This window comes from Corythoichthys intestinalis, chromosome 22 (genome assembly GCF_030265065.1).
Source record: "Corythoichthys intestinalis isolate RoL2023-P3 chromosome 22, ASM3026506v1, whole genome shotgun sequence".
NCBI classification, from domain to species: domain Eukaryota; kingdom Metazoa; phylum Chordata; class Actinopteri; order Syngnathiformes; family Syngnathidae; genus Corythoichthys; species Corythoichthys intestinalis.
The window spans coordinates 21,546,581-21,562,193 of record NC_080416.1 but is presented as its reverse complement, the minus strand read 5'-3'; the positions used below and the strand labels follow the sequence as shown (position 1 = coordinate 21,562,193).

Genomic DNA, 15,613 nt, shown 5'->3' with positions numbered 1-15,613 from the left:
ACAGTGGTTTTGTTAGCTCTCGTGTTGTTATGACACGCCCATGACGATCGGTTAATGACGGCGACTATTAGCGGTTCTGCCGCAGTTGAGGCAACCTCGACGGCGGTCACAATCTAAGTGCGCTGAATGACACAAGCGCAGCATGTGAGGTAAAAGCTAAATTATCATATTAGGCAATGCATTGAACTAAGCATTAGAAGCTGATTCTTGTGATCGCGATAGCCGAATTCTATCTCTACTATTAGTTCATTAAATATTTAATGGCTAATTACTGTTGAATGGTAACTTTACTATCGATACAGCTGTATCTCTCACCTGTAAAACCGGATACCCAGTCATATCGGTTTATCGTTCTCAAGATTAGAAAATAGCTCATTCTCAGTGGACAAACCAGCCGACGTCGGACCGGGCAGCTGCTCGTGGCAGCATTCTCATTGAGGAGGTGAAAGTGACCATGGTGTCTGACAAACCGTCGGCCGTGTGGCCTTCTCGGTGGACAAGGAGCATTGTCACCCACAAAATGCAAGCCACCTCCTTATTAAAACGTGTGCCAATATCCCAGTATTTGCCATCATATAAAACCACGCATCTTAATCACTTCCTTGTCGGTCCAATGGTCCCACAGTTGTCGGGCTTGTTTGGTCATCATCCGCGGTGAACGGGAACTTTTTAAAACCCAAAAGGGCTCACACGCCTCTCCCTGGTGCAGCAACAAAATCCTGCAGCACATTGGGCTGGCGTGATGCGAAAAATAAACAAAATAATCAGCAAAATCATGCAGCTGAATCCGCAGTTGTTCTGCATACTGTAGTATTGGCTGTTTACTGAAGATCATTATCCCGCTGACGTTGCATTCGCATTCTGCGTCAATCCAGGAGGTCACTCATTTTCATGGTGTGGGATTCAAACAATTTAATAAATATATATTGAATATAAATTGAATAAATATTAAATAAACATGCTTTTTGCTGTCATAGGCACTTAATTGTTAAATATAATTTTGAATATGATTCCATTGTGTATAGGAGTATGTCATATTGATATTTAAACCTATTACTTCCTCTGCTGGAAAAATGGTTTCCTGTGATGGAGAGGTTTAAAAAAAAAAACACAAAAAAGTGGAAGTAGGTTTGGCTCTCTCATCTTTTTTCTTTCTATATGCTTCTTTCCTCAGTTGCCCTCAACTCTTCCTGTTGAACTTTCTTGAGTAATCTTGAGTAGACACACTCAAAGGCATCCAGCCTTTCAATTGCTTGGCACACACCCACACTGCTTCCTCTATTTGCATTAAGACATTCTGTGCAGCGTGGGTGTGTGTGAGCGTGGAAAATGATAAATCTTGATGAAAAAAGATGGCGAGTCACCTGAGGGAATAAACTGTGTGATTGAGAACTTAAACATAGCCAAACATTAAGCCCATTTGAGAGGCAGCAAGGCGTATAGTGGCCTTGCAGCATCATTCCTTTCTATAGCACATCCTGGGAGAAAGGCCAACCAATGTACTTTAAAATAATACACACACAAAAAAATCCTAGCACAGTGAATGTATGTTATAGGATGCTATTTACAGCAATGCTGAATTAATATTTTCCCCTCTTTATTTTCCTTTCCTCTTTGGGACTCTAGGAAATGGGTCCAACCAGCATGCCCTCAGTGCCCCTCATTGTCGGCTGTGGGGTCTCCTGCACTGCTGTGCTCATTCTGCTTCTTATCTACGCTGCCTTCTGGAGGTATTTTCAAATTTTATTTCTTAATGCAACATTGTTTAGTCATGTACCAAATTAGAATTAACCAAGAAGAACTGAAAGAACCCAAAACATCCATCCCTCCATTTGTATACATTGTATTGTATCCATTTGTACCGGTTGGGTAGAGTTTATATACAAAGCAGGATCTTGATTTTGGCATGGCAGTGAATCTATGGAAAGACATAATTATTCTCCTAATTCACATTTGAGAGCAGGGGGGGGGTGACGGTTAAAAAGGATTAATTCACGGACTCTGGTCTTCATATGTGGAGATTGCATGTTCTACCCATGCCTGCATGGTTGTTCTCCTCCCATGTGACAAAAATAATGAGGACTCTGTAAGGTGATGTTAATATGAGTGTGAATGGTAGAGTTGGGCAAATAAGTATTTAGTCAACCACCAATCGTGCAAGTTCTCCCACTTGAAAATATTAGAGAGGCCTGTAATTGTCAACTTGGGTAAACCTCAACCATGAGAGACAGAATGTGGAAAAAATTAATAAAATAAAAAAAATCTCATTGTTTGATTTTTAAAGAATTTATTTGCAAATCGTGGTGGAAAATAAGTATTTGGTCAATACCAAAACTTCATCTCAATTCTTTGTTATGTACCCTTTGTTGGCAATAATGGAGGCCAAACGTTTTCTGTAACTCTTCACAAGCTGTTCACACACTGTTGCTGGTATTTTGGCTAATTCCTCCTTGCAGATCTCCTCTAGAGCTGTGATGTTTTGGGGCTGTCGTTGGGCAACACGGACTTTCAACTCCCTCCTCACCCCGTGGCATCAAAATGTTAACAAGAACGGTGAGCAAAAATCCCAGAACCACACAGAGGGACCTAGTGAATGACCTACAGAGACCTGGGAACACAGTAACAAAGGCATCATCAGTCACACAATGCGCCGCCAGGGACTCAAATCCTGCACTGCCAGACGTGTCCCCCAGCTGAAGAAAGTACAAGTCCAGGCCCGTCTGCGGTTCGCTAGAGAGCATTTGGATGATTCGGAAGAGGACTGGGAGAATGTGTTATGGTCAGATGAAACCAAAATAGAACTTTATGGTAGAAACACAGGTTCTCATGTTTGGAGGAGAAATAATACTGAATTGCATCCGAAGAACACCATACCCACTGTGAAGCATTGGGGTGGAAACATGCATTGGGACTGTTTTTCTGCAAAGGGACCAGGACAACTGATTTGTGTAAGGGAAAGAATGAATGGGGCCATGTATCGAGAGATTTTGAGTGAAAATCTCCCTCCATCAGCAAGGGCTTTGAAGATGAGACGTGGCTGGGTCTTTCAGCAGGAAAATTATCCCAAACACACAGCCAGGGCAACAAAGAAGTGGCTTCGTAAGAAGCATTTTAAGGGCCGGGAGAGGCCTAGCCAGTCTCCAGATCACAACCCCATAGAAAATCTGTGGAGGGAGTTGAAAGTCCGTGTTGCCCAACGACAGCCCCAAAACATCACTGCTCTAGAGGAGATCTGGATGGAGGAATGGACCAAAATACCAGCAACAGCTTGTGAAGAGTTACAGAGAACGTTTGGCCACCGTTATTGCCAACAAAGGGTACATAACTAAGTATTGAGATGAAATTTTGGTATTGACCAAATACTTATTTTCCACCATGATTTGTAAATAAATTCTTTAAAATTCAAACAATGTGATTTTCTGGTTTTTTTTCCACATTCTGTCTCTCATGGTTGAGGTTTTCCCATGTTGACATTTTCAGGCCTCTAATATTTTCAAGAGGGAGAACTTGCACAATTAGTTGTTGACTAAATACTTATTTACCCCACTGTATGTGTTGCTATATGCCCTGTGATTGGCTGGGAACTAATTCTGACTACCCATAGTTACTTGAGGGACCTTCGTGATGATCAGCAGAACAAATAATGAGTGAATGACTCACACCTTTGTTTACATGTTCTTTTTCATTTTGTGTCCTGGAGGTATATCCGCTCAGAGAGGTCCATCATCCTGGTGAATTTTTGCCTTTCGATCCTGGCCTCCAATTTATTGATTTTGGTGGGACAATCACAAACGCTTAGCAAGGTAAGACACTGTGACTGCTAAATTGATGAGGACATGGAAACACAGAATGTATTTACTGTGTGTTTGTGGTGTATACAGTGCTATGGATAACTCATTGGACATTATTTTGAACACTCGACTTTAATAATATACTGTAATTTTTGTACTATAAGGCGCACTAACTTGACAATAAGCCGCCACCCACCAAATTTGACACAAAAATGACATTTGTTCATAGATAAGCCGCAGTGGAATATAAGCCACAGCTGTCCTCACTGTATTATGGGATATTTACACCAACAGATATTAACTGGTAAAACTTTGAAACTAAAACTATTTGACAGTGGCACAATATGATTGTCATAAGACCAAATGAACCACCATGAAGCTGTGAACCAAGTGGCTGCCAAGCTTCGTTGCTTCACGAAGCTTAGTTTGACCATCACTGCTGCCTTGGGGGAGACAATCAACCTCAGCTGCCACCTGCTTCAATACTTTTGTTGTCGAACATGCCTCCTAGCATGCATTGCAGCGCTACAGATGTAAATAACAATTAAAATTCACTTGACAGGTGGAAAAGCGCTACATAAGTATAACACCATTTACCATGTTCTGTGCTAATTATTTATTCAGTTACTGTTCCAGTTGTTTAATTAATTTGTAGTTATGGTATTTGGTAACCCTTTATTTGACAGTGGCTCCATAAGACTGTCATTAGACATTAATGAATGCTTATGACAGATGTCATAATTATGACGGTATTATGATGTTGCTGTCAAATAAAGTGTTACCCAGTAACCAAAATTAATCAACAAATAATTCGCACTGGCCTATAAGCTGCATGATTCAAAATGAAGGTAAAAGAGTAGCGTCTTATAGTCCAAACATTACGGTACTCAACTTCCCAGAGAGGAACTGTGATGCTGCATGAGGTAACCTGGAGTAGTATGTTAGAATGCCACAAGACGCGGATGAGAGCTGTAGGATGTTTTGTGCTCTGTTTTGTTTCATTTTATACATAATGTATAATATTATAATGAATTTTTATGGCCCATCTCTCATTAGGGCCTCTGTACCGTGACTGCTGCCTTTCTACATTTCTTCTTCTTGGCCTCTTTCTGCTGGGTGCTGACGGAAGCTTGGCAGTCCTACCTGGCGGTCATTGGGAAAATGAGGTCACGACTAATTCGCAAGCGTTTTCTGTGCCTCGGCTGGGGTAAGAGCCCACAAACACAACACCCCACCCCAAACACTGCAACTTGAATATTTTTCCACTTGATAACATTCCATTTGATATTTGCTTTAAACAGGCTTACGTAGTCACCATAAATTAATCTTGATTATCTTGACACCCTAAATTTATTGATGACAGTAATTCATAGACATTTGTTTTAATGTTCTGGAGTAATGCATATGAACTGAATGCAATTTATTTTTCAGGTTTGTCAATTAGTTTAAAAAAACTGAAACTATGTTGCTTATTTCCTATTTTCGCAGCTATATATACAGCTTATATGAGAGAATCTCAAAGTTTGTATACTTCATCCAAGAACCTGTCCCATTTTTTCCAAAGTTAAGAGGCAACTGAAATCTTAACATTCCTCTCATACAATGTCTGTGCCGAAGGTCAATCAGACTAAATGTAATTGGAATGAAGTTTTGGTCAATAGGTGCTTTTTCAGTTATTCAAATCAATGTGTTTATGACTAAAATACAGCTTTTATATTGCCGTTTAATATGTACTGGCATGAATATCACTACTGAATGTAGTTCTTTATTTGACAAGGCTACATCTGCTGTCATAACATTATTAGCAGGCTAAAATATTTCTCCTTTAAACTTTGTATTAATTGTCTCAACTTTGCGAGCAATTTCAGTCATTTTGTGGAATTCGCCATCATACTTAACTGTGTAGTAAACACCTTATATCTGTCGCACTACAAGGACAAGGTCCTTTCATATGTCAAAGTAATTTAAAAGTATCCATGAGGATGTTTTTATGACTTGGATACAGACTGAGTCCTGTGTGACAGGAGGCACTGATAGAGAATAGTTTGAAAGGTTATTTTACGCAAAATTTTAGCATATTATATTGTCAGGGCCGGTATGACATTTTGACAGTATGATAACCTTAACTCATTCACTCCCAGCCATTTTCACCAGAGCAAGGCCCTTCGCCCCCGGCCGTTTTACTGGATTTTGACTGATAATGCAAGGCCCACAGAACATTCTGTTCTATTGCTATATAAATATGGAACCCACCAAAAGAAAGATTAGACTGTCTTCTTTCAGCGGAAAAAAAAAGATAGTTCATATCTTTTTCCATTCTTTAGAAATCAGCATTAGAAAATACGTAGCTTAGTTTGATAAATTTTCCCGTTTGTGATGAAACAACGGAGAAATTGAGCTTTTTTTTAAAGCATACATTTAAAACATAAATTTAACTTATACACAGCTATTTTTTGCTTTAGTTACATCCCAAACATCTGAATGTTTCCCTTTTACAAAATAACATAAACAACAAGACAAATTGAGCTTTTGATAGGAAAGTAACAATTTATTACACATAATTAATATAAACTGATAAAAAAGATTAACCGGCCGCGACAGCCGGTTAATCTTTTCCCTCATTGCCATCTGTCTCATAAAGATGAAATTTTTTTTGAGTCTCTGCGGGCTCAAAGGCATCGTCCGCTGCACTAGTGGTCCCGGTTGTTCTGCTCGGTCGTCCAGCGCCTGGCATTCCGTGCGTCCTACCGGTTGTTCTGCTCGGTCGTCCGCCGCCTGGCATCCATTCGGTCGTCTTCTGCCAACGCCTGGCTGTGCGGCTTGGCCTTTCGTTGCCGTTGAATCGGGTTGCGGGTCTTACCAAATGTGCTACTGCCCTCCAGTGGCCAGTTTTATAGCTTTAAAATGGATTTCCAGCATTGTGCTTTGGAGCTAAATTGAATCACGACCCAGAGATGTAATTTTGGGAAAAAACGTAAAAGACGTTTCAATACGTCTTTGAGACACTGAAACAATTAAAAATAGAACGTACCGTATTGGCCCGAATATAAGACGGTGTTTTTTTGCATTGAAATAAGATTGAAAAAGAGAGGGTCGTCTTATATTCGCAGTCTAGACATTATACCCATTCACGACGCTAGATGGCGCCAGATATCATTGAAGCGATGTTGAACCAGTCTGCATTATTTTATTGCAATTAGGGCTGTCAAAATTATCGCGTTAACGCGCGGTAATTAATTTTTTTAATTAATCACGTTAAAATATTTGACGCAATTAACGCACATGTCCTGCTCAGCCTGCCTGCCTTTTGGTAAGTTTTACAGCAAGGCTTTTTGTGCTGTCTAACAGCGAACTCTTGTGGTCGCTTTGCGACATGGTTTATTGTTGTCTTGCCAGTTCAATATGGCTGCAGGACGTCTCGGGCTGACGCCTACGTTGTAATGTTGTGCTTATATGATCCTTGGACAAGATTTGTCCGTAAGTATGGTTGTTGTAAATAATGCACATGTTATGTTAGTAAGCGAAATGTTATATTTTTTGTATGAGACGCTTTTTGTTTATGTTTTGTGAACCTGTATAGCGTGCTAAGCTAACGTTGTTGCTAATGCAATGCTTGTGTACTTTTTTTTTTGTATTTTTATGACGGTCTAAAGAGGAAAATGGTTTGAGGCCATTTTATTAATAAATCAGATGAAAAAGAAAGAAGTCTGATTATTATGGCGTCGTTCAGTAGCTGTCTAGCTTTGGAAAAAGTAGACGCTTCGGAGTGAGGACAGCATAGACAGATTTAAATGACAGTAGAGTGAAATGCCCACTACAGTCCTTATGTACCGTATGTTGAATGTATATATCCATCGTGTGTCTTATCTTTCCATTCCAACAATTTATTTTATAGAATATATATATAATTTACAGAAAAATATGGCATATTTTATAAATGGTTTGAATTGCGATTAATTGCGATTAATTATGATTAATTAATTTTTAAGCTGTAATTAACTCGATTAAAAATTTTAATCGTTTGACAGCCCTAATTGCAATGTGTTTCCTTATTCAGATTCTTTTCAAGACTATGCAGTTATTGCAATTTTGTTTTATCACAATAGATTGGTTTATTTACATTTCAAAAACCAGAAGCCATTCATTTACGAATGTGATTGCACTTTAGTTTACATATTTAAAAGTTCAGATATTAAGATTCGAATGAGGCAAAATAACATGCTTTTTCTCTCAAATATATTGTTATAATCATTTTTTTTTTTCAGATGTACTGTAATCATTTTCTGTATAAAAATTAATTTGGTGTTCAAAAAGTATTTTTTTCAAACTTGAGTCTTGAAAAAGAGGGGGTCGTCGTATAATCAGGGCTGTCTTACATTCGGGCCAATACGGTATTTATACGTTTTTGGGAGCAAATGAGTTACCGGTAAGTAAAAATGCAGCGGTTTCACAGTATAACAGTATTGCAATTATAGCTCTAAAATCTGTTATTTTGAGGTATACGTGTTAAAAATATATATAGTTCTGATTGGTTACATCGGCAGCGGTGGTACCAATCGGAATTTCCTATGTTCGGGGTTGTACCGCAAAGTCCGGGACTGTTGGCATTTACCCTAGCGCGGAAGACTTCAGAAAAGTGGCTAATGGTAGAGAGGAACCTGGTTAGCCGTCTTGGCATGCTAACTAGCCACATTATCTGCCTCGTTAACAAGCTAGTTACGTGACGTCATTTGTTTTACTATTGCTAATAAAACTAGCATACTAAACACGCTGAACAGAACTCTCGTCGCTGGTGGGAAACGTAAATGGCAGCGTTTACTTACCTTAAATTATGTATAAAGAGATGGATGATGCTCACATAAATGTGAAATCAAGTTTGAGGTGCTGCCCCCCTTGCACCCACCCTCCGCAAGCAAATCTTGATGTCCAATGTCCTTAAGTCGCGGCCGTCTGCTTCTTTTCGGTAGCCAAAATACTCCCATACAAGCAATTTTGCGTTTTTTTGACAGAGGAAAAAGCCCACCACCTTCAGCCATTGTGTCAACTCTCATCCATAGCTCAAAGTAGTGTCACTGACGGGCATAGCAACAACCGAAAGAGGACGGGCGAGCGCTCCCGCTCCATTTCTCGCTGCATTTTTGGGACGTAATAAATAGCTAATACCGTACTACAGTATGACGGAAAATGTTAGTAGTTTTGAAACTGACGTTTTAATATCATGGTAAACCCTGAAACCGGTAACCGGCACATGCCTAAAATTTTATCCATTCACTGTTAGTTGTTTCTAATATAAGCACAAAACCTCAATTGAATTGCTGAATTTTCTGTCTAGGTGCAAACTGCACCTGTGTGGACCCAATTTACTAAAAAGGAATCCATTTATCATGCTGTCTAATATACTGTAATGTATACTTTCTTACCAACATGAAAGGGTATAAGCATATTTATATCATAGCTTTTAAAATCCATAGTGGACAATAACAAGATCTACTTATTGAGGTCTGCATCAATCAAATGTTTCCTATATGCAGTCTCCCCTTTTCCCCTTCACTGTAGTCCATCCCATTGCTAAAAGACTCTTAGAGGATAATCAACATGTGATAAGATCTGCACAACACTGGCAAAATGTCTCACATGGCCGCTTGAATTAATGCCAAAATCACCTGTTCACTTCATTCAAGCTCATATTGATCCGCTCGATCTAATCAGCCACCTTGTTGATGGCCTTCCCTGATAGAAGAGGGCAAATGTATAGATGTTTGTACAGTCACAGATTGGACTGATACCCTATGTGTCACTGTGTGCGTATGTGCTTGCCTTAGGTATAGAAATAAGTAAAATGCTTTGCAAAGATATATACAATTACTGAAACAATCAGCCAGAGCAGACCAAATCTGAGGACTATCCAGATTTCAATTTTCTTCTTAAATCATGTGATTGAAATCCGTGTCAGTGGAAACAGATCTGGGGTTTCAGGTTTATGTTTGTTGGCTTTTTAGAGGAGTGTTTGCACATTATTTTCGATGAGTTCTAGTTCGTATATCTTTTACCAGACCGATTGTTTTTAAATTAAAAATATTCTGTTTATTTCTGAATGAGGCTGGCTCCCCATGGACATATTTTCACTAGTGGCCATAATCACATCTTCTTTAATTACGTGGGTATTTCAAAATGAAGCTAATTTCAAGCCAAACATAGTCCACTTTGTTACTCTGTGGCGCTTTGCCTCAAAAAGGATTTGTGTCGCTACCACACACAGAAACACGCATCCTTATTTACATGTTTCATTCATGTTTTTAATACCCAAAAACATTACCCTCTCAGCCATGTGTTGTGCGTGCATATCTCATGTGTTGAAGAAAATGTCACATTTACAAATGAAGGAAACACATGTTTAGTAGTAACCACCTACAAATAAATCAACATTTACCTGTACTTTATATATTTTTGCATGATGATATTTGATTTGTTTATCTCTGCCTTACAGGTCTTCCGGCCTTAGTTGTAGCAGTGTCTGTTGGATTCACCAGAGCTAGGGGTTATGGCACCACCAGCTAGTGAGTATTATGTACAGTCCTCACCTTCTGGCCGCCTCACCTGTCACACCATTTAGGAAGCATTTGCTCTTAATAGTTACAACAGGATTAATATTATTTTTTTGTAACGCTGGATGTTTTTGAAATTTGGAAGTTGGCTACAGTATGCTTAATTCATGTATACAGTGGTACTTCGACATACAAAGGCATACAACATACAATCCTTTCGGCCCTCGACATAAAATGTGTCCCAACATATGACGACATGCTCAAAATTCGACGACTTACAACAGCCTCGCAATTTCATTATCCCATAAGACAGCAGTACAGCAGATTTTCTTGTGAAAGAAATCAACATAGGTCCCAAGAAGGTTAGTGCAGGTGGTGAAAATAGGAAAAAGGTGACGCTTACCATTGAAATTAAGATGGAAATGATAAAAAAAATATGAGCGTGGTGCGCGCGTTAGTGAAATGGCTCGACAGTACAGCCTGTCTACGATCTCAACGGTCCTCCACCTCCACTGTCATATCCCCAGTTCACTAGTCTCTCTAAGTTAAGGAGACAGTATTTTTTTTTTTTCTGATTTATTATTAATTTAATGAATGTATTAATTTAATTAATTCACCAGGAAGTCGCTACCTTCTCCAGGTTTTTAATCATTTATTTCAGAACTTGTGCAACACAACACAGCTGCTGTCCGCTGTAGCCGACGCCAACAACAACTGAACATGAAAAGAGAGAGTAAAAACATCCCACTCATCTGCACCTCTCTTTCTCATCAGTCACACCACGCGTTCAGGAACAGCATGCAAAACACAACAACTTTAGAACCCGATTCGTTGCATTATTATCATTTCTTATTCTGATTTATAATTTGTTTTTTGTAATAATTTGTTTTGCTATGTGTAATTGTACCTGCAGTATTTATGAAGGATTTAGTGTAAGTTTTTAGGCTGTGGAACGAATTAATCGAATTATAATGTATTCTTATGGGAAAATTTGACCATTTTGACTTACAAATTAAATTTGTATGTAGAGGTATCACTGTATAAGGCTGCTGTTTAGATAAAAAGAAAGCCTCTTTTGGAATAAATTGTGAAATGAATATTTAGTAAGCAGACTAAAAACATGATAATAGTTGTCGAAAATACTTGACAAGTAAAAAGCTCATAATTCTATGTGTGACTTGGCGCATGTAGTTAAAAGTGTGGCTACAATGGATCTTACCTCAGCCTAGTTGGGAGAGGATTAACATTCTTGGAAGTAGTAGAGAATGAAAAATGGTCCGTAACGCTCCACGGTACTTTAACTCATCGTTTGCAGATGGCATTTTAACCATCAGGAGGTTCAATAAGGAGACATCAAATGAAAGAGTGTAGTAACATTTATTGTGATTGAATGAAAATGGCATTTAGATCAATCCCCTGCAGCAATGCATCTTCATTAGAGGAAGGCTTGTGCAAATACAAGGGAAGTGGAATCCTCCCATGGTGCAGACTATGGTGGTGCTAGAACAGATGATGATCACAAAGGTTTCAAGCATGTCCATACAATTTGAGAGAAGGTGACATGGGTTGTAAGATCTTTAAAGATTGAGGAGTATTCGATTGACTTGACGCAATGCAGAGACTGTCGATAAGATGTCAGCCTGACTTTGTGAATGCAAACTCCTGGACTACCACTTTTCTCATCCACATTTTACGCACACCTCGCGATTACCCCTGAAAGCAACTCTGGGATCGCAGAATTAGTTTGCCATAAATTGTGCAATATAATGTTTCGTAAATGTGCCTCACAATAAAAACGGCTAAAAGACTGATCGGCTGTTTTGCCATGCATTATTACAAAAATTACATAAAAAACAAGAAAAGGTGCTTTTTGGGGGTGGGAGGTTATGAAATGTAGGGTAGCTTGATGGTCAAGTGACCGAGGAAATTCCAATTTCACTGAATAGCCACTGATGGCGCTTGGTCCTTATCTACAAGTGGGAGAGGCAGGCCAGGAAATCAGGTTTTTACTGATGTCAGAAGCATAGGCTACTATTCAGGCGAACTAGGTGATCGTCTTAGGCCCCCAACCAGTACGGGGGCCCCCAACCAGCTGCCCTTGCCCCAACGAGCAACGGTTTGGGCCACCGGAGCCAGCAGCACCCCCAACTAGTCGTCATGTATAATTATGGCAGCATACCAAACAAACAAATAACAAAACAAAATAGAAAACCATTTGAATGCTGCATTTATATTATCCCCCCCCCCCCCCACACACACACACACACACACTACAATGGACTGTTCCACAACGACGGACTGATTATCAGTCGCTTAGCTTCATTTAGCGCCGTTAGCTCCGTTTAGCATCGCTTAGCTCCGCTTAGCTGTTCGTCAGCTTCACTTGGCTCTCCCGCGTTTTTCACGCCACTAAGCTCGCTATTTTTACAGCCCACTTGCTACTTTGCACGTCGGCTGTCATTTATTTCGAACACATGAGCGAACGTGCTCTCTATGAGAGCCAAAGTGCGGTGAGGGAGAAGTTGAGAACAGGACGCTAACGCCTCTTTCAACTTTCTTCTTCACACCGAACATAAAATAAACGACAGCACACCCTGTTGCGAAACAATGCAGTACAGTTCCAATCAGTCATAGAACAACACTCAACAGATGGTTAACAGCATTTGCTAACGAAAAATAAATAAATCAATTAGTGACACCACAAGCAATGACGAAGAATGTTTTTTTTACGGAGTGTAAAGCTTCCGGTTAGCGGTTTCTGGAGTTAATCCTACATACTTCAGAATTAATATTATATTATGTAGAGTAAATGCTACAGAATACAGATTCTACACTAAGAATAGCTTTCAAATAACACTCTTTATGACAAATATGATTGGCAATGCATAATTGTCATAATTATTATACTACTATTATATATAGTAGTATACTATAATAATAATTCTAGATTATTTTTTTTTTTTTTTTTAAGAATTGTTTTGAATAATGTTGGGAAAGGCAAAGTCAGTGTTGTGAATCTGTTTACTTTCCATTCTTTTGCACTAGTAAATCCAATCAGCATTTAACCTCATTGTTTATTTGTGATTAATTATTGTTATTTACATGATTATTTGTACTTTAATAAAGAATTTAAGTGTTCCAAAATGGTTTTGTGAATTAATAAGCGTCAACAAAAATTTCATTGCTTAACTGGTAAAAAAAAAAAAAAAAAAAAAGAAAATTATTAATTAGTCCACTAATCGTAAAACTAGTCGGCTGACTAATCAGGAGACAATTTGTCGTTTAGGACAGCCCTAGTGTACCGGAACAAATTTCCTCCACACCCTTCTCACCTTTTTAACCCCAGACCCATGAAGAGGGCCCCTGGATATGTTCGCCTTAGGCCCCAAAATTGCCAAGACCACCACTGGTCAGAAGTTATCCTGTTTAGTCCAGCCCCAAAAATCCTGCCAGTTCAGGCAGGTGAAAGGATTTATTTGAGGGCTGTCAAAATTATCGCGTTAATGGGCGGTAATTATTTTTTAAAAATTAATCACGTTAAAATATTTGACTCATTTAACGCACATGCCCTGCTCAGACAGATTAAAATAACAGCACAGTGTCGTGTCCACTTGTTACTTGCGGTTTTTTTTTTGGTGTTTTGTCGCCCTCTGCTGGCGCTTGGGTACGACTGATTTTACGGGTTTCAGCACCATGAGCATTGTGTAATTATTGACATCAACAATGGCGAGCTACTAGTTTATTTTTTGATTGAAAATTTTACAAATTTGATTAAAACAAAAACATTAAGAGGGGTTTTAATATAACATTTCTATAACTTGTTCTAACATTTCTCTTTTTAGAACTACAAGTCTTTCTATCCATGAATCGCTTTAACAGAATGTTAATGCCATCTTGTTGATTTATTGTTATAATAAACAAATACAGTACTTATGTACAGTATGTTGAATGTATATATATCCATCTTCTTTCCATTCCAACAATAATTTACTAAAAAATATGGCATATTTTATAGATGGTTTGAATTGCGATTAATTAGGATTCATTAATTTTTAAGCTGCAATTAACTAGATTAAAAATTTTAATTGTTTGACAGCCCTAGTTTATTCCTATAATTTAGCATCCAGCCGTACATTGTTCTCAGTCTTTGCACGTTTTAGCACTTCAAATATATTCCATGTCTTTCTGAACAAATCATGATAATGGCTTTACTTGACCTTTAAAGAAGCAATCTTATATGTGCTTCTTTTGTCTTTTAGTTGCTGGTTATCTCTTGAGGGAGGTTTGCTTTATGCCTTTGTTGGGCCAGCTGCTGTCATAGTTTTGGTAAGTATTATGCTCTTACATTTTTAAACAACTGAAAAGTACATTTTCGTTACCCTGTTGTCAGATTGACAGGGAAAAAAATTGAATCGATGGATATTTTGCTTTGGAACATTGCTTGTTATTCTCATCAAATGTAAATTTAGTGACTGTCAAATTTGCAACAATGTCATCTGTTTTAGTCTGACTGAAAAACATTAAAGCATATAAAAGCTTTTTCTTCTTCTTGAAAATAATCATGAGAACCATTCTAGCATATACTTTGTCACTTCCCAAAAGTACTCTTCGATTCCACTTCAACAGAAGTCAACTGAAAATACAAAGCCATTGAGATGTGATTGTAGATGAGAGTCCCTGTTGGCAAGCCATTACTGCAATCTTCATCAAACGTTCTAATCTGTCTCCCTCAGGTGAATATGCTCATTGGAATCGTGGTTTTTAACAAGCTCATGTCTCGAGACGGCATTTCAGACAAGTCAAAAAAGCAGAGAGCGGGGTAAGTTCTTCACACAGAAGGTGCACACATCTACCCATTTTTCTTGTGAGGCCACTGAATTTCTGCTGCTTTAAATATCTTTTATACTTTCTGTCAGAATCATTCCAACTCCTGAAACATACAAAACACTAAACATCTGTTATTTACGGTTGCTCTTTGAGCTCTTGCCGCATTTTACGGTACGTCTGCGTTTTCCGATTTGTCCGTGCTATTCAAGGACATAAAAATGAGCGGCAGACAGAATGCTAATTGAATACTATAAAGCAGGCTTGTGATACTGAAAGCTTTCATAGCAGCTATACAGAAAACTTCTTTGTGTCTTTGGTGAGTAACCAGTGTTTGTCCTTAGTGTTAAATGGCATCCTGTACAAGCAAAACTGTCTATGATAGTATCTGCTCGACATGTACCCTGCATTTATTCTAAAGATGGCAACGCCACAAGGGACAGATGGCATTTT

At 38.6% G+C, this 15,613-nt stretch overlaps 1 protein-coding gene across 22 annotated transcripts in view; it reads left to right on the top strand.

Annotated features, from left to right (window-relative positions):
* Positions 1-15,613, top strand: part of adgrb2 (adhesion G protein-coupled receptor B2) — a 288,153-nt gene that overhangs the window by 221,190 nt on the left and 51,350 nt on the right. For all 22 annotated transcript variants that reach the window (XR_009061842.1, XR_009061841.1, XM_057827325.1 and 19 more), the window contains 6 exons: positions 1,627-1,730; positions 3,701-3,803; positions 4,848-4,998; positions 10,279-10,348; positions 14,596-14,662; positions 15,070-15,155. Coding sequence is in view for 20 of the 22 variants with exons in the window: in XM_057827325.1 (XP_057683308.1) it covers positions 1,627-1,730; positions 3,701-3,803; positions 4,848-4,998; positions 10,279-10,348; positions 14,596-14,662; positions 15,070-15,155 (581 nt within the window). In the remaining 2 variants the exon portion in view is untranslated. The remainder of the gene's footprint in view (positions 1-1,626; positions 1,731-3,700; positions 3,804-4,847; positions 4,999-10,278; positions 10,349-14,595; positions 14,663-15,069; positions 15,156-15,613) is intronic.